Source organism: Tympanuchus pallidicinctus, unplaced genomic scaffold (assembly GCF_026119805.1).
Source record: "Tympanuchus pallidicinctus isolate F22 unplaced genomic scaffold, pur_lepc_1.0 scaffold2, whole genome shotgun sequence".
In the NCBI taxonomy this organism is placed as follows: Eukaryota; Metazoa; Chordata; class Aves; order Galliformes; family Phasianidae; genus Tympanuchus; species Tympanuchus pallidicinctus.
In genome coordinates, this window is record NW_026294721.1 from 35,396,674 (window position 1) to 35,419,493 (window position 22,820).

At 36.7% G+C, this 22,820-nt stretch overlaps 1 protein-coding gene across 2 annotated transcripts in view; it reads left to right on the forward strand.

Annotated features, from left to right (window-relative positions):
* SYNPO2 (synaptopodin 2) overlaps nucleotides 1-14,825 on the forward strand; it is an 86,308-nt gene extending 71,483 nt beyond the window's left edge. The window contains exon 5 of one of the 2 annotated variants that reach the window (XM_052681585.1): nucleotides 10,436-14,825. In XM_052681585.1, coding sequence (XP_052537545.1) covers nucleotides 10,436-10,999 — 564 coding nt within the window. In that variant the 3' untranslated portion in view covers nucleotides 11,000-14,825. Of the gene's footprint in view, nucleotides 1-1,079; nucleotides 5,617-10,435 lie in introns of those variants that run through there. The other variant, XM_052681586.1, reaches the window with a different exon arrangement.
* The last annotated feature ends 7,995 nt before the right edge of the window (nucleotides 14,826-22,820 follow it).

Here is a 22,820-nt window from a genome sequence, read left to right on the forward strand (position 1 = left end):
AAGCCATTGCCATTACAATATCAACCACCAAAAAGTTTCCATTCATTTTTGTCTGAAGTCCTATTGCACTCACCCAAAATACACCTGCTTTTATTCAAGAATAAAGTTCCTGAGACGTTCAAGAGTTGAGACACAAAGCCAGCCCTAAAACTGTTGTGACCTGTTTTGCTGTCACCATAGCAATCGTGCAGCAATAAGGTTTTTAATAAGGGCTGTTAGTAATCACCCAAAAATGAATGTTCAGAATTCAGTGTGTTTGTATTTGAAGAAATACTAAGAGGCTAAGGCATCTCCAGGCTACAGCAATTAGGAAGTGAAGGGCTGGTACGTGCTTCAGATCGGTAAGTTACTCATAAGTGACAGCACAGCAATTTTAAAAAAAAAGAAAATCTAGAATTGGGGATGTGCAGTAAGGAGGAAACTCCAGAACAAAAACAGAGGTTCAGTTCTGTCAGAGGTTCAAGACATACTGAAGGTATAAGAGAAGAAAATAAGTAAGACGGGCTTAAGTCTGCTCTGAGATGGCTGACTATTTCCAGCCTTTTGTTGAAATTTTCTAGGTTCTTCTTGGATCCAAGAAGTGATTCTTCTTGGATCACTTGGATTCAGTGATTCCCTCATATCACTGGGCATGTTTTTTTTTCCTCTATTTACAAATTGTGAAAGAATGGAAATGCAGCAAACCCAGCAAAAAAGAGAAAAGTGAGCTTTTTATAAAAACAGACCCTATCAATAGAGTATTGCACTGAGAGGCAACATACATATAAACGTATTATCCTACATAGCTCCTATACACAACAGTCTTCAAAAATGTTAAAGTAAACTTTGATAAAAGATAGTAAAGTGCCCTTCAGCCCTGAAAAGCAGCCATAAACAGAAATCGGTACAAGATGATTTGGGAGGAGCAATATTTACCAAGTATCCAAGACAACACACCAGCAAACGACCAGCTTTACAATGTCCTGCTGCTCCAGCCTCTCCACAGGGAATTGCACACCATGAGGTAGGGAAATACCAGTGAAACAGCAGCAATCTTTGCATCTAACAATTTGCAAAATCTTTCTCCTCTCTTTTTCCAGGATCCTCATCCAGATTTCCTAGCTTGCAGAATGCAAAGTGATTGGTTATAAAAAGATCCACTTTTCCAGTATTACCTTTCTCAAAATACAATGATACAACTTTGTCTGAAGTTAAATGCCCAGGATTCCACTGATCGTTTTGTGAGTTCAGCATGGCAAGTGCAAACCTTAATTACACAGCTTGGCAAAATGCTATTTTAAAATGAATCTGCTCAGTTTGAACGAGAAATGTTATACAAAGAAGAAATTCAATGACAAGATATTAAAAAAACCTGTGGATTCAGAATCTTTGAACTTACTGCTGGTAGAAATGTTTCTTGGGAAAATATGTGAGCCTGGTATTTACTTGGTGCCACCTTCACAAGTTCATAGTACCCGTGACAAGAACTGTACTTGATCATAAACATTACTTCTGCGTGTTGTTACTGTTGGGAGGAGCTGGAATCATTCAAGAGCTATGCTTGACAAGTGCTTTTTAGGCTGGAGCCTTACTCCAGAAAGAACTTCAGGATTTTTATCAGATGATTAAAAAGTAATCCTGAAGCTGAAGGAAATACTGTGTTGGAAGGTTCGCTACAGAAACAGATTTGAGCTCTTGTTTTACAAGCTAGGGCTAACCACAGAATGATGTTTCTGTGGTTTAACTGTCAGCATCCTTGAGTAAGGCAGGCAAAGACTTTTATAGAAGATGCTAATCAATTCTCCTGTTACTCTGTAGTTTCCAGAGGAAAAAAATCTATTCTTGCTTGTAATGATCTTGACAAACAGTTTTTAATTTCAATGCATGTGAAACCATCACAAAGTTATGTGGTGGTACTGTATAACAGTAACTGTATGCTCCCATAAGCTGAGGAAACAGCTCTGAGAAAAATAGCTTACTGAACCCATGCGTACAGACGGACTAAGTAGATTAGGGCTTTGTGAGCAGGTTATTCAGTATATCAGGACAAAGAGTTTTCAAACTTGTTTGAAGAATCCTTGATTCTTTCTTATGGTTTGAGACTGATATCTTGAAAAGGTAATTCCAGACAATTGAAAGATACATTGCTGCAAAAGTAACACATTGCCTGCCATTGTTTTTTCTCATAGAATTTCCGACTCAATTTAGGGCAGACAATGGTACCGCTCACCTAATGAACAGCCCTTCACTAATTTGTATTGACCTTGTTCTGTGCATAGCACCATCCCTTATATAGCACAAGCTCTTCAAAGTATGCTTTTCATGCTGAATGACTTATTTCCACAAAGCTTTTTTGGTTAGCATTTAGTTGATTCAGAAGCTGTAATTTGTTTTTCCACTACTGCACGAATGAGTAAATGAAGATGGAGGCATTGGTATTAGGATAGCATTAGCTTCCCAGTTCAAGACACTTAGCATCAAGGCCAATAGGATGTGAACCAGTCACTGTGCAAAAGCATAGTTCTCCTTAACAGTCTGTGAATGTTCACAGATTACACTTCTCCAGGTAGAATTCCAGAAAAGGGAATCCTCAATGACCAGACAGTGAAAATGCCTTTCCCACAATAGTGTAATGTTACTTTGTTACATTACCATACAATTTGCTAAAAGAAATGCTAAAACTGCACTGGATGGGGCAGCGGTGCTAAAATTTAATAAAAATTTGTATGCACTGGGCAATTATGTTTACATTTCATAATTTTTGAATACTTATCTTCCATATTTCATTCCATTGCTTCAAAGTAACTTTGTGTGTTTAAGATCCAAAGGGTTTTTTTAGAACAAACCAAGCCTCAAAATACTATCATACAGGTCACTGTTACCAGCAGGGTCCTCCAGCATGGCTTGGACCACCAATTGCCATCATGCTACTTAAATCCTAGAATGGCCTGGGTTGAAAAGGACCACAGCGATCATCTAGTTTCAACCCCCTGCTATGTGCAGGGTCGCCAGCCACCAGAGGCTGCCCATGCCCCCACTTGTTGACACCTGGCTGTGAATCCGCACCAGGAGGATGGCACACTTTCCAGTGGGGCTCTTAAGTTTTTTCTGACATCAGTGAGATCAAGGAAGGGCACACTCCATCCCTCTGGGGAAGAAATTTTTCTGGAGTTCTGAAGGAAAGTACACAGCAGTAAACATAGGCTCTTTTCCCCAGGTATATCTTCATGGCCCCATTTCATTCTATTTTTTTCTTGGCCTGGCCTCCTCCTCATAGCCTAATTGCAAACTAAACAGGTCAATTTTCTATTCCTTAAGTTTCTCATCAAAGCCTATGAAACTTGGCCAGTTTGACAGCCAGGTGTCAACAAGTGGGGACATGGGCAGCCTCTGGTGGTTGGCAACCCTGCACATAGTTTACCTAACCTCATCACTCTCCAAGCCAGTCCCGAATACAGTTTTCCTTCTGTATCAAGTATTACTATTGTGTAATTTTATTTTGGCCAGACTTTCCTCAGTCCTTCACTTGCTGGTTTCTTCCACTCTGCTGAAATTATTCTTGCCCAATATATTCCATTCAGATGTTTTCCCTTTCAAAGATGCTTTGGCCCAACAGGAGGTCTTGAGTTATGTCAAGAGGCAGGTGTGATGTGAAGCACACCTCAGTCCTTAACAGTGATTGTGCAGAGCCCAGTATTCAGACCCAGTGTTGTGAAGACAGATATGCATCATGTGTCTACACACAGAACTTTTTGTGAACGAAAACACAGCTGCACAACAAATGCCAGAGCTATGATACACCTCAGTGGCTTCTCCAGTCTGTGGAAATACACATAGCCTGCAGGTCTCCCAGGTAGAGCAGGACACTGCAGGAACTGGGAAACAGATAAGGCATTCCTATTGAGCCTCACATTCCTGATGAACCTGTGTTACCTAAAATTACTGGACTGCTTGGTCTGGACATAGGCAAGCATTAGAATAGATGTATGAGACGCTTCAGATTCAAAGATCAGTCTCAAAGCAGTTCTAAAGCATAAAGCAGTACTACTTATAAAGGAAAAGGAGTCTAGAATTTTTTTGCATCTGTATGCCTTTTTTTTCTTTTCTTTCTTCTTTTCCTATTTTCACTCTTTGAAGTGATTGAGCCACACGGGTTCACTCGGTTAAAATGTAATTCAGGGGGCTGAATCATTTGAGATGAAATAAATAAGAAAAATAACCACAAAAAAGAGGATTTTGGTTTGAAAGATTTCATAAGGAAATTATATGGACCAGGATAAATTATCTTTTCACTTGGAAATGTTCAGAAGAAACAATGCCACCATCTCCAAGAAGTACAATTAGTTCAGTATTTTCTTGATTTCATTTTAGAAAAATATCAGTAACCTTCCCTTAATATTAAACGCTTTTGTCGTCCATACAAAATAGAAATGTCAGAAACTGAGACCAACTTTGCACTTGTTTTCAAACTTCTATTCAAAAGGAAGCAAGGCTTCGTGCTCTAAGGCCTTGGGAATTGTATAATATTTAAGTCCAGAAGATGGCAGCAAATGTTCTTTCTTAAGGGAAATAAACTGTCCATTCCAACACCCAAGGACCAAAATGTTGCATGCCAATTTTATTAGTTTCATTTTGCCTGCTACAAATTATTTCCAGCATTTTTAATTTTATTCCCTTTAAAAAAAATAAAAACTGTAGTTATATTGTAAAGTAGGCATGGCATTTACAGCAAAGTTGGCAGCATTTCAGAGAAGTTGTTTTTTTTCACTATATAAAGTTTAAATCTTAAATGCTTTCAGACAAAAAAAAAGCAAAAATAAGCTTAGTAACGTCTTCTTTCTATATATTGGTCAAATTAAAAATCTGAAATGCTTGTTCTTCAAAAAATTGGAAAGAATGAAAGAATTGAAACTATATATATATGTCTAAATCAGGTATTATTTATTTTGTCCTACCATCTTCTCAATGTTCTCTAACTGTAGTAGCCATTACAAATCAATAAAAAACAAAGTGACAAACGTAACCCTCAACTTTTATAAAGACAGAGTCATTCCACAGCAGCCAATTGTTTTAACCACTTCCTTTTCCTTTGTTCCCATTCAGTGTAAACATTAACCAGATGCTAACGTTAACTCTGATTTGAACTTGCTTAAGCCTCATGATTAAAATGAAAAGAAAAAATAAAAATGCCTTAATGATTTAGAAACCTAAGTCAATCATATTACATTTATTTTAGTTTTACTTATTAATACACAACTCTTAAGTACTAACAATGCTTACAATAAATGCATCCTTCACTCACCAGTTTATAAACATCTTGCATTTTTTAACCAGCATTAGCTTGAATCTTTTTGCACAGACACCTGGTCAGCAGCTCTTGCTAGTGTTCTATGGCTACAATGGACAGTTCTGAACTGCCTTTCCTTTTACTGACATCCAGGAATCATTTTCCCTTTAATAGCTACAGTAGAAAAAGCCTTGCCTTTTCTCAGAAGGAGGAATAGAAGAACGCAAGTTAATCACTGGATGGCGTTCCCTTTTGTTTTGTAGCCTAACAACACCTTGTGTTCTGGTACAGTATTATTTTTAATGTTTTACAAAAAGAGTACAGTAATACAGTGTGTGATAATTTAATAATTCTGCTATCACATCACTTTTCCTTCCCTTTTCACTGTGAGAAGAAGAATAGAAGATCCTTACCCCTCTTTTTATCATCTTCTTATATTTTACAGTGATGGGATAGAATAATCTTCCTCCATTTGCACTTCCCTCTGTCTGTTTTGCCTGTCTCATTTATGACCAAAGGTTTATGCATTCTTTTTAGTGTATGCATGTCAAAAGATCTATTTTAACATATTTAATAGAAAGGGATTAAAGTATCACCATGCCTGGCCACTGCTGTCTAGTGAAGGAATGATGAATTCTGGTGATTAAATGTTGCCTTGGTTTCACAGTATGTTAGAAATCAGTTTATGAATATCAAATGTGGTCTGCTATGAGTTTACAGATTTTCACACCTAGATTTTCAGTCTAGGAACTTCACAACCAATAATAAGAATTAAAGGCAATGTTAATCGTATCTCAGTTCTTATATTTGAGACATTTGTTTTGAAGGAAAATCTTATTTTTCCAGAAGTATTTTAAGTATGGAAATATGCCAAAGATTATAAAAATTTCAGAATAAAGCTGGGGTAGGTATAGACAAATATTAGACTACTTAGATTATTCCAATAGTATGTCACTATGTGATGTTTATTGATTATTTAATCAAGTGCACAAAAATCTGCTGTGCAGCACGCTTCTGAGTTACTTGCATTGCAATAGATACAACCATAGCAATCTTATCAGCGAGTTATCTTAGAGACTGAATTCCTCCTCCTTAGGGTAAACACTGAGGCATTATGGCACAGTGCACATAACCGATGCAATGCTTTATTTCTTCCATGGGTGATGAAAGAAATTGAATAATTTTCTGTGAAAGAGCCACGAGAATTACAAATGAATCCTGAATTCAAAAGGTTCTGCTTCATGGTGCAGTCACTTCACAAAACTTGACAAATTGCTTCAGGCCCAAAGTGATTTTCCTATTTAATTTTCCTAAATTAAATTTTAAAATAAAATTGGAATACCAAAGCAAATACTATAGTTCATCATTTTCATCTTGCAGAGGGAACTTTGTTGCTGTCATTTGGATACAGGTTGAACATCCATCCAGAATGCAGTAATGGTTGATTACCCTCTGTGATAAAGATCTCACTGAGTGCATTCACTGCATTCATTGTATCTAGTTTCCAAGAAATACTTTGCACCTAACAAAGCTGCCCACAGGGGCAAGAGAAATCAGTCTTTTGTCACCTGGTCTGTTTTTCCATCTTAGTTAAATCTCTGACAATAGCTATTAATATTAATAGCTATAAAATGATGTCTAGAACTTAACATGATTATGTGAGATCCAAGAGTCCAATGAAAAAATGCATAAACTACTCCAGCAAACTGAAATCAGTGTAAAAAATAATAGTTTGGCAAAATAGACAAGACCTGAAATAGCTATTCTTGGGGTTCTAGAGTAGGAAAAAAGCATACTTATCAATTTTTAAAGAAATAATTTATTCTAAATTAATTGGAATGATCTCTTATTGCCCAGGTAAACTGTTACTCCAAGTCACCTGGGAACCTAAACCAAATTTTGTTGGAAAAATTTATCACAGACATTTTCATCTACTAGAGTGATCATCACTGGGTACATTTCTTTGGTAGCTAAGGAAATGTTCATCTGTGAGATGGTGTGAACTACTTGGATTCTTACGTAGTCATTTTATCCCTGAGAGCATTACTAAAGTTAAAAATGAAATAAGAAAATGAGTTCAAGTAATTTTAGTATAACTAACCTCATTCCCAAGGTGCTACTCACACTCCAGCTTTACTGACTGCTTATCTTCCATCAAGACCTAACATTCTTGTCAAATATAGACCCACACTACCAAAAAAAAAAAAAAAAGAAAGAAAAAAAACTCAACTAAAATGAGAAAAGATAATTCCTATAAGAATAAAATCTTTCACATGCAAGTTTCTCACGCTATTTGATTTTTTCCTTGCAAAGCAAATACAATATTCTCCAGATTATCAACATGTCTGAATGCAGGTGCTGTGGACAGATATGACTTGAAGTACAAACATTTGTTCATTGAAGCCTTCCAAATTAAGATCCTCAAGGCAGTAAAGCATTCTTTTTCAAGTTTGTCCAAACTGTGCTAGTCCCTTTATACTGTATTGATTGATTCACGCTGAGAATTTTTCTAGGAATTCATCTTGATCTGCTGTCTCAGTTCCCTTCCTTTGCCTTTTATAATAACAAGGAATTCCTAGAACACTTCCCAGCATCGCAAAATATTATTTTATTTTTCATTACTGATTTAGATTATCTGTCAAGTCTGATATAGTGGTAACTTCTATATAGGCATACATACAAGTACAAGTGGTAACTTGTGCTAATGAACTCCAGAACTCACCACATTTAATTTTGGCTACTGTATTGCTGCTTTTACAAGCTTCTGCCATTGTAAAATAGTAGAATGGCTTATCTGACAAAATACAGAAATACTTTTCCTAACTCACAATTCTCTAATCAAACTGTCAAGAAAAATTAGCTCCTGCTTTATTACTGATAGTTATGCCTAAAAGATAGCTCTGCCACTTGGTGAAAACCAGAAGTTTTCTCTAAACATAACAGACTACACAGAGCATTTCATCTGACCTGCCTTGAAATGTCAGCAACATTCAGTGATAACAGTTCTGTCTACATTATCATTTCCCTCTGCATCTCTGGAATCCCATGAAGTAACTACTAGCAGGGCTTGGAATCTCCATTAATAGGCTTTCCTATTCAGCACAGACCACAGTCTAGAACCACTCAGAAAGCAATTATGACAGGTAGGCTAACTAGCAGAACCTGTTTGATCAACTTATTTTATCCCTCAGTACAATCCTAGCTTCTTAGTTTTGTGGCTCTGGTTATTACATTACTTTGTAATAGAAACTGTACCTCACTTTACATGCTTACTTCGATTTCATACCTTAAAAAAAATTGTTACTGATAACTTAAATAAAATGCACTAATCAGACATGCTGAAGAAGCTACTTTTGTAGATTCAGTGAAGAAACAAATTGCAATACATTAGAGGAAAGAAAAGTATTCAGACAGGCCTATTTGGGACCTGGATTCTTATTTTCTATGGAAGTATGAATCCCTCTCCTTAGGCGAAAATCTGGAAAAGGTTAACTCATGCTTGATGGCATATCACTTCATCTGCGTGGAAAAAAAAAATATGTTCTGCATATTCTTTCATTCACCTTCCAAACATTTTTGCTTTTTACATGCTACCAGTTTGCAGTCTGCTGATAGGACCACATCTTAAACCATGATGTGATCAAGCATTAAAGAGAAGATTTAAAAATTAACTGTTAGTTTGCCCAAACCTAAGTACTTCTTGCAGTTAAATGTAGAACTTAAAGAAAATGTACCAGAAGGATGTGGTGGTAGGATAAGTAATATTAGGAATTTCCTCTCTGGAACTGCAAAATGGGAACAGCTGGTTGTGGCTAAGTGGTGAAAAGATAGTCCTATTGTAAAGCATAAGTTGTGAATCTTGTCAAAGCTACACAAACACTAGATCACTACATGATCTCTTTGTGTCACTATACGCTTTTAACAGATTCAACTGTGCACCACCAAACTGAAAATAATGCAATCGGTAGTCTTTTTCTCACTTTCTATCTCTCATTTACAAGCTTACATTAAAACACAACATAAAAGCACATGTGGAGTAGAGGTCATTTAATTTTTTAATTAATTAAATTAAGATCCTATGCTGGAAAAGTCTGTAAGACACTAAGTTGCTATGTGAACTATTGCTGGATAAACTTTTCCTCATATGCTCAGGCACTCACTGACTGGCATCTGGATCATATTCTCAAAATTAAAAGTTTTGGAAGCAAATTAGGAAAATTAACATACATCAACATTGTTAAAATGAAATTTTAGCACAGCCTTTGGAATTTCACACCAGATTTCAGAGCTAGAGACATTTAAACCTCAGGATATGAATCAGTGGGTGTAAATCAATTACTTGAGTGACCACTCTTGGTACGAACAATGTGATTTGTCCAATACAAAGAACGTATCTGGTTTGGGGAAAAGGCTGTTTTGTATGCCAGATGAAGACTGCTGTGGGCAGGACCTTCTCACAAACAGAGTTTCTGTTTCAAAGTGCTGCATTACTAAGAAGATTAGGATTTGATCAGATATGAATGGATTGCTCCCATAAATGGGTCAGAATGTTCTGAAATTTTGAGGGCACTGCTTTCTAAAGAAGCCAGGTTAGTGTCCTGTAAAGGTATTAAGGAAATGACTACATTAACATTTTTAATTTTGTGTGTTCATCTTTGACCCACCTCATCCAAAGTTTAATAATTTCAGAGTAAGAAATGTCTTTCTTTAAAGGAGATTGCCAAAGATATGCTCTTGGACAGATGTCCTACACAGAACCTGTAAGTAAATTAGTCTGCGCCTGCATGAAAACACACAAAGAACTGTTGCAACACGACTTCCCTTATTATCAGAATGAGGTTTTTTTCAGAACAAGACATACTAGCTAAGTAGAGGAGATGGAAGTAAAGCTGAACCGCTGCTAACAGAACTGTACCTTTTCAGTAACAAAAGCTTGTCTTTGGTTCATTTACTTTTCTAAGAAATGAAGTTTGCTCTTTCTTTCTTGATTCTTTACCTCCTTTTTCATACCTCATCTCTTTTCATTAAATTAAAATACTAAAAAGTAGATATAAAACAGGATTGCTAGGATGTCACATGCTTACAGAGTTTATTGTTCCACTGAGGAAAAGAAGCTTCTGCTCTTCTTGTTTAATGACTTCAATCCATATTTGGTGTTTTGTTTCCTAGGAAAGAAGCAGTGGACGTTCATTGTCACTTCCTGGGAAACCTTCATTCATTTCTCGAGCCACATCTCCCACTTCTCCTCTTATATTTCAGCCTGCCCCTGACTACTTCAGCAAGCCAGACACAGCAGCTGACAAGCCTGTCAAGAGACTGACTCCCTGGGAAGCAGCAGCAAAATCCCCTCTTGGTCTAGTGGATGAAGCTTTTGGGCCACAAAATATGCAGGAATCCATTGCTGCTAATGTAGTATCAGCTGCACACAGGAAAATACTTCCTGAGCCGCCAGATGAATGGAAACAAAAAGTTTCTTATGAGCCTCCAGTCCCAAGTGCTAGCCTAGCCTTATTAGGAGGGAAGCAATCGGGTGTTACATCAGCCCGAAAAAGCACCCTGTCTGTGTCAAATGCCACCACACAGGCTGGCTCTCAGCAGCAGTATGCTTTCTGCAGTCAGCGGTCCCAAACAGATCCTGATATAATGTCCATGGATTCCAGGTCTGACTATGGCTTGTCAACAGCTGATTCAAACTACAATCCACAGCCAAGGGGATGGAGGCGTCCAACATGAACAGCAGAAGGGCCTGGCATATTTTCCCTTCTTCCAACTTTACAAGTTTTAGATTTGAGTTGGAGAAGGAAAGTTTCTTGCCGGCTTCACCATCTCTGAACTAAAGAAATGAGGAGGCAAGACTGAATGGAGCACAGTTTTCACATGACTTTCAGGGCTAGCAGCAGCTAGAATAGACTCAGTTTTACACCTAACCTAAGATAGTTCTGTATGTAAAAGGGGAAAATTGCATATTTCTTGGGGGTGAGATGAGAATGAAGGTGGGACAACCAATGTCCTCATTACGAAAATTCAGAAAGGAGTTAGATGGAGACTGTACAAGCATTTGCAGTTAAGTTAATGTGGAAAAGAAAAAAGAAATTAAAACAAGGGCATTTTAAAGGCAAGAAGTATTTTACAGGATCTTGCAGGTTTTCTGGATGTGTTAGATACTCGAGTTCCAGATTACTGGATAGAACCAGCCTTGAGAAAGTTCCAGTGAAAACTGAAGGTTGAGGAACATAAGACTATTGGTCTTAAGATTTCTTCACTTCATTTTACAAAAGAGCTAGCAAAGTAAATAAGTGAATAGTTACACGATGGTAGCATTTAAAATACATCTGTGTTCATGGTACCTGAATTTCTACAACATGGAGGCATATGCTCATTTTACAGTCATACGTTTCAGATTGATTTCATAACTGTTTCAATGAATTTTTACATGTTGTAACTAACTGAGCAATCTGAACACAAAGGAAGAAAAGTGTTAACAACAGAGACCAGTACCATGATACTTGAATAACAACAAAAGGGATGATGAAAGTGTTTAGGTTGTATTTAAACTGGATAGTAAGGCAATTTTGTAATAAACTCACGTGGGAGTCTGGAACAGCATTTACTCCTCTGTGAAATGCACTACTTGCTGAACATTTACAGCTGACTGGCTGGGCAGTTATTCTTAATATCTAGGTAGTATCTAGGTAGCTCAATGTTTAGAAGGCTTTTGATTTGTATTCTCAGTTCAAAAACATTGATTGTGAACATGAAGTTGATGAACGTAAATTGTTCATCAAGCACAGTATCTGTGTAGAAGGCAGTTTGTGAAAGAGGGTTTATGATATGTGTTACAATGGTGTGAGTCTAGTATGAGTACCAAATATTTGGACAGTTGGCTAGAGTTATCTTGATGGATCTGAAGAGATGGCAAATAATTGTTGCTAATGATAAATACCTTGCATTTACAGCTTATTTAAACAATAGTCATGTGTGTCTAAAAATATACGCATTGCAAGCTTATGGGTAGTTTAGATGTTCTTAAGGCATTAAATGAATACTCCAAGCTTTACAAAGCTCTCTGCATCCTCCTCATTTTTTGGGGCATTCTCCAAGGATCTGTTGGGCACAGCCAACCACAACTACTACAGAAACACTGTTAACTATCCCTATTTTCAAAAAAGTTGTCAGCTCTGCTTAAAGTGGTTAGATTAGAAAGAACTAAAACAGATATATATCTAAGAAATAACATACTACAAAACATTCCCATCTGCAAACAGTCTTCCATTATAGAAATTATGAAATAACTAGTATAAAGAAAAGAAAAAAGTAAACCAAGTTCATTTGAACTGAAATTTCCTGTAGTAACAACTAACTGCAAGAAAAAGATACCTTTAAGGAGTTTAAGGTGGCAGTAATTCTCTAGTCAAATATAAGACTCTTTGAAATCAACTGATCCTTTTGACCAATCAGGAAATAGAGACATGGAAGCTATAAATCTTTAAATTTGAGTCATATTGCTTTAGCATCTTAGAAACTCATTTCATAACTTATGAATATGTAGAACAAAGATGATTTAGAAACATTACATGAACAAGACTGCCATGGTGTGTCTGAAAATGAACTTCGCACCTGAGAGTCATACACTTACATAGTTAGTTACATAGTTAGAATAAGTTTTCCTGCCACATAAAACAAACATGACATTTTTCTCTTCAGCACTCCATAATGCCCTTTTTCCATCACTACTAGGAATATTGCCCCCGAAACCATTGGGACTGTAGTAGTTCCTTAAGAGTATGCGTTTGGATCCAGGCCTATTTCCCTAGAAGTACATGTAAGCTTTCACCTGATTTCAGCATAATTGATATCTAGCAGTTATGTTTGTAAGTCATTAAAGTCTTAGGTATTCAATAAATGTTAGTGTACATGTATTTTACAGAACGAGTACATTCTGAAAATTATTTAATGCTTACGTATTTTGCTGAACTGTGGTATGTATTATAATAATAAAAATGATTCCCTGTATCAAGACAAGTTCAGATTTTTGTTTGAAACAGCATCCTTTACACTACTGAACTAGAAACTAGATTAATGAGTTTGCAGTAAGACTTTTTTTTTTTTTTTAACCAAAAGCAAGCATTTTAATTCTCATAATTGAGAGTTTGTCTTTCAAAGTCTCACTGAAAACAATGTTATGAAAACTAAGGTCATGCGTAGAAGAAATTGAGTGCTTAGGAAAAGAAATGTCTGCTTAATATTTTGGTACATGCAACTCAAAATTGTCAAAAATTGTTCTAAATTTTTATATTTCAAAAAAGTTGAGAAATAGAATGCTTTTAGGAGGGATTTAACGTTGTGATCACATGGCAGTTTAGGAAGTCTTACTTCAGGATCAGGCTTTGCAAAAAACACCCAAGTAGGCACCAAGCACTTAAGAACAACAGAATAAGAGAACTTCAGACAGAATCACCAACTTTCTTTCAATATCCCAAGAAAAAAAAAAAAAGAAAACATGACAATTTTCTTCTATCGATAAGAAGGGATTCATCAGTAAGTACTTCTATGAACGTGAGAATTAAAGGTGCTGTGTTTCTTATGAATTTGCATTTCATCATAGATTAACTTGGGTGTTTTATGTAATCTTCTACAGATTTTTCTTTCCTGCTACTGAAGATTTGCTAGATCTCCTTCCCATATGGATTCTCTCATGTCTAATATGGGATAAGTTCATCCTATAGAATTTCCCTCAATAGCAACACTGATAAAGCATATACAACCTCCACTCAGGTGCCTATTTTTAAGAAATCTGTGGGAAATTGATTATTTTTGAGGTCTATTCCACTGCCACATAGACAGAAACAAACATTTTAAATATTATTAGTGAGAGGACAGATGCATGGAAGCAAGACAGATCATGTAGCCTTGTTTACAAAAGAAATCAGGCCAAAACCAGATTGAGACAATGAACCGATTTCAATGGAAGCAGCAGGCCCAGACTACAGACCACTAATTCAAATGGTAATGCATACACAGCTTTATGAATAACCACAGAGCATCACTCACTCTCTCTTCTTCACCCTATTCCTCCACTAGCAAAACATCTTTCTATCACAAATATTTGTAACTGTTGAGTGTGAGTTCTGAATATATTAATACAAGTATTTCTTACATTTGTTTTTGAATGCACAGATCTGTTCAATAAACGGGAAAAAAAAACATCTTGATATATTAAATGTGGTTCTTCTGTTTACTCTCCATTGTTTCTGTTACTATGGAAAGGATTAGAATACATAGTAGAACTAAAGATTTACTTTCTTCAGTTACAGTAGATGATGACAATCACGATTATTGTTCATAATTGTTTTCATTTTGGTTCCCTTTAATGCAACCAAATATCTATTCACATTGCATTTCTGCTCAGTCACAAAAGGCTGCATTGTCTTTATAAAAGGCTGTTCATTTCTAAAGGCTTTTTGTTCACTGCAAAAGACACTTTATTTGAGAATGTACGCCAGAGATGTAAATTGTATCATTTAATAAAGTGATTTGACCAATCAGATGATAAACACAATTTTGCTTTCTCTAAATTCTTGTCTGCTTGTTTTGAATAATCTGAATCCAAGTAAAGCCTAATCTCTTTTTTTTTTCTGTACTATTTTTAGATTCACTGACTGCCTGTCAGTGACCTTGGGCTGATATGAGCTTCTAAAAGCTTAAACCAACATCAGGTCAAATAGCAGCATGTCAATTCAGCAGAATTTCATTTTCACACTGAATAAGCAGAGAAAGGCAACAGAGTGAAGCACAGTCTACCAAGGTAAAATAATATGGTCAGACTTTTTAATCATTTGAATGTTTTCACACATCTAAACTTCTGTTCATTCACTGTAGGTTTGTTTAGAAGGGCTGCACTGCTGTATTTTCTTGTTTATTCTTAATTGAGCCATACTACTTAAAAAGAAATTAAAATGGAGAATAAATTGTGAACCCCATCTTGACATTGTTCAGACTATTCAGTGAACAGCTCTGAAGGATGTAAGTATATCGATGTAAGATACGTAGTACAATCTAGCTATGAACATTCAGATCAGATTTCCACTCTTTAAGAGAATAGGCCTGATGAATCACTAAGCAGTTTTTACATTGGTAAAGCAAGAAGGCTTTTGCCCTCCATAAAAGTGATTGGCGCATGTAAATCTTGGTAAAATGATAAAACTTGAAAATAGTATTTTTAAATACCTAAGGTACATAAAGGGTTTTCAAGTTTGCAAGAAAAATCAGTATTATTTCTTCTCATGATTACAGGCAGAATTTTCATTTTATATAGTAAGTTCTTGAAAGATTGTAAATGAAGAAAGCATAAATCGGATTCATTTTAACGCAACATCCTCGTACTCAGCCATCTGCAGTGGCTTAAAAATCCCACTACACACAGGTGAATAGGTGCTATTTTTGTATAATGTGGCACCATCCAGAAAATATACTTTCAGTTTCTTGATATTCCCTAGATTCTGATACATTCATCAACATTCAAGAATTTTTAGAGTGACTACAGGACATCAGACTGCTCTGTTACTGAATGTGAATATTTGATGTATTGAGTCATTTTAGGCCCAGAAAGAAAGGTGGGTGTTTCCAGGCCACTACCTGTCTTTTCTCAAATTGAACGTTAATGTTTTTATGTTGTTCATTGGATTCACTACTGGATTTTAAAAATAAGTTGTGCTGCATGTGATCCTTGTACATCAAGACAGCTTCACCTACATTCTTAAGCATAGCTTGGATTGCATGCGTTTGAGGTCTGAGGATGTTTTGCACTGAACTACAGTTTTCCCTTTTGGCAATGGGATGACTACATGCATCCTCTTGTCCACTGCTTTGTGCACAGTTAGTGTGAAGTCCTAGAGTCAAGGAGGGGAGAGTAACGTAACAAGATAGTTCAAAAGGGATTACATAAATTCATAGATGACAGGCCTACAAAGAGACACTAAAGAGGACAAGCATGCATGTACTTTCTAATATTCTTAAGTCTGCAATTAAGGATGCTTGTGAGGGAAAGGGATGGCAGTGTGTAGCTAGAGCCACAAATTCCTATTACATAGCATCTCCTGCTTCCAGAGTAAAAATTCTGGGCCAGATGTATTATTGATTGGAGCCACTAGGCATTTCTCATTGCTTTTAACAAGGAGGGATTCATATTGTTCTCAAGTCTTCTTTCCCCCTTAAGCCAGCTACATGCAATTCTTGCCTCAGTAACTTAGGATTCTGTTGATTTTTGAGCTTGTATTTGTCTTCTTACTGAGAGCAGCAGTGTTATTTAACACCATACCTTTTCACTTGCAGGGTTTTCCATCTTTACTGTGATGTACGATGCCAGTTACAGGACCAGGAGTACAATTCAAAACCATGACTTCAGGTGCCATCCAAGGTTCCACACTGCCTTAAGTGAGTCAGCAGGGTGTACATGAGCCAGCAATGTACACATGGGCCACAAGTGTGCCCACGTGACCAAAAAGGCTAACAGCATCCTGGCTTGTGTAACAAATAGCGTAGCCAGCAGGACTAGGGAGGTGATCGTCCCCTTGTACTCAGCAGTGGTGAGGCTACACTTTGAGTACTGTGTTCAGTTTTGGGCTCCCCACTACAAGAGTGGCAATGAGATTCCAGTGTGTGTGTTCAAAGAAGGGCAACAAAATAACATAGAAGAGGATAAATCCACCTATTGAGTAAGCACATCCTGTGAGAAACGCAGCTTAAAGAAAACTCAGAAACAAGACAAAGCAATGAAAACCTTCCAACTACATGGAACAAAGTCCTAATTCCAGCTAAGACAAGGGGAGCTTCACTGTTTTACCACTGATGTCAGCAGAGTGACAATTTCACCTGCAGAGGAAAGTGCAGGGCTACAAACTAAAAGAGGTCACGAATTCACTACCACTAACTGATGTTCAGTAGTTCCACAGTGTTTTGAAGCCTATTGTTTCAAAAAACATGGTTGACAAAGTAGCAAAGGGTATTAATCAGTTTTCCTAACATACCTTCTGTTAGCAATTTGCTGCTTTCAATGTACAAAAATACTTAACATTATCTCTGTTGGGACTATTGGGACTCTTCAGGCTCAAGCTACTGTATCAGTATCCTGTGTAATTAGTATGAAGAAGCATATTCGAAAAGCAATTCATCCACAAATACATGGCTAAATCAGGTGGATTGGACGCTAAGTCAACAGTCTATTGGGACAGATGAGAATTAAAGAGCTAGTGACAGTGTGAAGAGCACTGAAAGAAAGGTGACTGCATACCTCTTTCTAAATATACAGATCTATCTGAAGTACAAATATTGTGAAATATTTAGGATGCAAAAAGATTTTTACCAAAGGCTGAAGCTATTATGGGCAGTGACATTTTAATTTTGGTCATACTGGGATAAGTACATACTTAAGTTACAAACTAGGTAGTAGAATACAAAGGTAAGTTGAGCAAACACAAACAGAATATATGCCTTGCTTTCCAGACCTAAATTGCTTTTGTATTACAGTATATCCTGGCACAACCAGTTCTCAGTGGACTTAGTAGCCCCACAATCATACTGCTTGGGCATGCAGTACCAGCTCAGACTGAGAAACAACCTGAACATGCTTCTCATCTAGCTAGACTTGATCTAGAGTAAGGAATGAAGACCTTGGATCCTAAATACAGTTATGCCACTCTAAACTCACCATTGGTTTGCAGTGGTCTGATTGGATAGTTCTGTACTTGTGATATGGATTACCAACAAACTAGATACTCCATCCAAGGATACTGAATGTTTGTTATTTTGGTAGCCATACAGAACTTGAGCTCTAGGCAGATACTTTTTCCAAAGTGACATGTAGGTTTCTCAGAGGAAGGGATCATTAAAAAGCCATCTTTCTGAGTTTTAATAACCCTGCTATTAACCCTGGCAGAATTACACACAGATCACTGTATTTTGGATGTGTATTAGAGTTGGATATGATTGCTCTGTATTTAACTTCAAATGAATAGCGGTATAAATACAGGGTTGGATGACAGCTGGTAGATGGGTAACATTCAAACACTATCAACAATAGCTTTATTTGTTCTTGTGACCTTTGTCATGGTTTCTACTCCATTGAATGCTCTGCCATGAACTGTATACCAGAGAGTAGAAATCAAAGTGATTTAGGACCAAGTTTGCAACTACAGTAAGGGCATTTCCAAGGCACAATGTATTCTTCCAGATATTAATTTGACTACTTGCAACTCCAGTATTTATAATTTTCTTCTCCTTTTAAAATTTGCCATTACTCATGATTTTTCTTCCAGACACTATACTGTGTATGAAACATTTTTAACAAAGCATAAATTTTCCCAAAAAAGTATACTTGCTGAAAAAGGAACTGCACCATAATAAACACGCACCTTCATGTACACAAAATGCTCACAGAACACAGATCTGAGACAAGTAGAGAGCAAGAGGGGAAAAAATTGCAATCTTCAATTTTACTTACAGAATGCTATCATGTTTTCATCGCTCAAACTTTTCAAAAAATGTGTGGTTTGATTGGAATTGGATGTAACTATTTCTGTTTCCTTAGCTGACAAAAACACAGATACATCTGACACAAAATTCAGGCTAGGAAATTGGAAAGTCACTATCCATAAGCAGTGATATGTAAAGTTATTTGCACATCTTTACTCTTAGTGCAATTTAATCTTTGTTAATAGGAAAGGAAGGATCATAAAGTGCACAAGTTCTAACAAAGTATTTACCTTTTTCAAAAATCACTGACACTCCTGAAAAGATGTATTCTTTCAGAGTCCAACTTCCAAGCTCTGAACAGCAAGACAAACAGCACTTGAACAAAGTTTAGTGCTGCCCAATAGAGGGCAATGGTACACAATTCACATAAAATTAATAACCTATAGGTTCTCACTGACAAGGAGTATTTCAATAGAGAAACTGCAGTAGAGTTAAGGAGATCACCAGACACCAACCAAGGTAATTACCAGTTAGCCCTCACACTATAACAGAAGTGGAACTTGAGTGCTATAAAACTGTGCTAAATAAAAGGAGATAGGAGGCATTAACAGCAGGCTATTTTATTCCAACCACATATATGCTAGCTAATTATTCCTGACCTCAATGCCATGGCATGGATAGATGTTATTATCTCACTTTACAAATGGAAGAAAATATGACAATGAAAAATCACATAAATTGCCCATGCTTGTTTAGACAACAGACTCCAATGAAGACATACCTGGCTCTTCCCTTCACCTATAATTCACTATTTATAGTAGCACTGCATGCTTAACAACTAATACAATTACATTCTTACAGTCCAAAAATAAATAAATAAAGGTGTAGCAATTCAACAGATCAATACGATAGGAAAGGCATTACAATAAAGGTTTGGTGACACAAGGACCAGCACAATAGAGAAGTGCTATAAAGGAAGGGAAGATTGCTCACCCGAATCAGGTTTTGAAGGGGAAAATTTCACCAGGATCTCCAGAAAGAGATCCTTCCCCACTGGCAGTCAGCCCTTCAATGAGGGCTAAGAGAGGTGCACAGCCAGGCTCCACCCCTTCTGGTCACACAGCTGAATTGCCTTCACCTGTGCTCCCAGGGCTGACCAGGTCCTTTCCCCAGGTGCTCCATCAGTGGTTCAAACCATGACTCAACAGCTACCATACACAAGGAAACTACAGATCAATTGAAGAAACAATCTAAGAACTGCATTGCAGTCTTCCAGCACCTGAAGAGAACGTATAAACAGAAGGGAAACCAATTTTTCCACATGGGTAGATAGCGATGGAACAAGCAGGAATGGTTTTAAACTAAAAGAGGAGAGATTTAGATTAGATTGCAGGGGGGAATTTTTCACTCAAAGGGTGATGAGGTGCTGGCATAGGTTTCCCAGAGAAGTAGCAGATGCTCCTCCTGGAGGTTTTTATAGCCAGGTTGGATGGGCCCTAAGCAGTCTGATCTAGTGCTTAATTTAGTGGGTGGCAACAGCAGGGTTTAAAGATCCAGATGATCTTTAATATCATTTCCAAATGAAAGCATTCTATGGTTTTAATTTCTATACATTATTTTTCCCAGTGAAATTACATTGAAGGACAGCTTCTGTCAGGGCTCAGATGAAAGAGATTAATTAACTTCTGGGGGAAATAAACTTCACTCTATTGGTTCTCCATCCAGTAAAGCTCCAAGTCCTGCACCAATAACTTGGATTTTTGCAGTGTATTTTTTTTGAGGAAGATGGAACAGTAAAGAAAACATGAAGTTCCAGACCTCCCTCATTACTTTTTTCGCATTCCAAATTTTCCCTTTCTGTTCACTGTTCTAGGAAAAAGAGGAATTTGGAAAAGTAAATAATCTGCAAAAGCTGGCAGTTTTGATTTGATTTTGCAGATAAGCCTCATCTGAAAGCGTATAAAAGCATTGGTACAGCAAGTACTATTTTACTGGGCACAATGCCCACATTCAATGAGGTTAAAGTAATGGAGAAATTACTCAGGAAAGTGAAACACACATGTACAATTCCATGATGTGTTCCCATACAGTGTAAGGGCTTTGAATTCTACATCTGTAGGACATCAAGAATGAGAATGGAAAATATCCGGGGCATGGCTGGACTCTTGTAAAGTGGAAAGTATAAGCAAGGAGTTTTGTTTTCTGTTATTCATCTAACAAGCCTATTAGTCATGCAGTGCTTCTAAGCTAGGTTAATCGGTGAAGAAGTAAGAACAACAACTTCAGGATGGAATAAAGCATTTTTCCAGAGTGAAATATTCCTTGTCTTATTTTAAAGAGTGCAAAATATGGAGCAATTCTTGGTCTTTGATTCTCCATGTTTAACAACTATGTACTTGAATTCACAATAATTTGGACAGAGTAAGTAAATAAATGGTCTTAAAAATTTAAAGGGGTAGTTTGATGATGCTGTACTCTGGATGTATTGATGTGGCAAACATTACTTCCAAGCCTGGTGTTAATACTTGGTAAAAATCATACACCTTTCATAAATACTGCAAAGTACAGACTTACTATGTCGATCTGCTCCCCTGACAATCTTTTATCTGTGACTAGCAACAAAGGAAAAAACTGAAGAAATGCAGAATGAATCAAACTTACAACTTTTCCCCAAAACAATTACACACCAGATGCACAAACATTACTGTAATATTTTGTATTTCACTGTGGTCAAATTGGTATAACACATTAACACTTCCTCAGCTGTGATGTGTTATAGTTTTAAACTTCACACTTGCTTAAATTAAGATTAATTTTCATTCTCATGTTATGTATCAATGTATGTATCTTGTATGTAACAAAAGTCAATAAGAAAACTTTTTAAAGATAAAGTCACAGCTCATCTTGATGATGCAGTAACAGAGAAATGGTATTTCTAATACAGTTCATTTGCATTAACTTAAAAGGAATAAGTGATTGTGTTCTGTACATTTCAGCCATGAAGTGCTCCAATTAACTTGTCAGTTAATTGTTATAGCCTTTAACTCATTATTTTACACTTCCCAGTTAATGTCACATCCCGAATAAAAAGGTGAGACAGCAGTTACTGAAAAAAACACTGATCTATGTTTGGATTTGTAACTTATAAGCTAATTGGATCACTAGAAAATATCTGAACACTGGAAACGTCAAAAGCAGACCACTGACATCACCGTACAATTTCACGAAAACTCGTTTAGATGGTTGCCAAGGATTTGCACCACTGAATGCAGGAACTGGTTCCCTAGTGAGATTGAAAAAAAAATCCTACATAAGAAATCTAATTGACATTTTTCTTACAGTGATGATAGTGCTGAATCTTTTTCAAGTTGGGCTTTAGCTTCTGAAAGAAGAGTTCCCATCATCATATGGGGACAGCTTTGGTAGTAGGCAAGGGCATGTCTTTTCTATAGAAAATTGACACAAAAAAAAAATCAAGAATTCTTAAGTTTCTTTGATAATGAAAACACCAAGTGGAAAATAAGTTCAGAGATCTGTAGCTCCAAAAATGGAGTTTGCATCTCACTTGTGATTCTGAAAAACAAACAATATGCTATACTGAGTCTGTGTAACTACACAAACACCTTGAGAAGAAATCAGAGAAGAATATATATATTCTCCACAGGCAGACTATAAATTTATAGAAATTAATCTCTTTGGAGGCCAAATATGAAACTTACTTCCCATGTACAATCAATCCCAAACTCTTACTTTAAAGGAAAACTCGCTGTTCTGAGGACAAACCTTCAACAGATCTGCTCACTTGAGGAAAGATAACACTGGATATAGATTCAGTTCTCTGAGAACCATCTACAGCCATTTTTAACCAACCTTTGACTTATTTCAGTCTCCCCTATTAATGTCACTCAATGAATAAGGGTGAATTGATGGCTGCTGAAAAATGCTGGTCTATGTTTGTGGTTTTGTAGAAAGTAATCTCCATGTCAAAAGTCCTTTAGCCCAATATTGCATTGTGAATTCTAAAAATAACCTAACCTCTATTTTTACAGTCTTGGATAAGGTAAGTCACTAAATTCATGTTCAA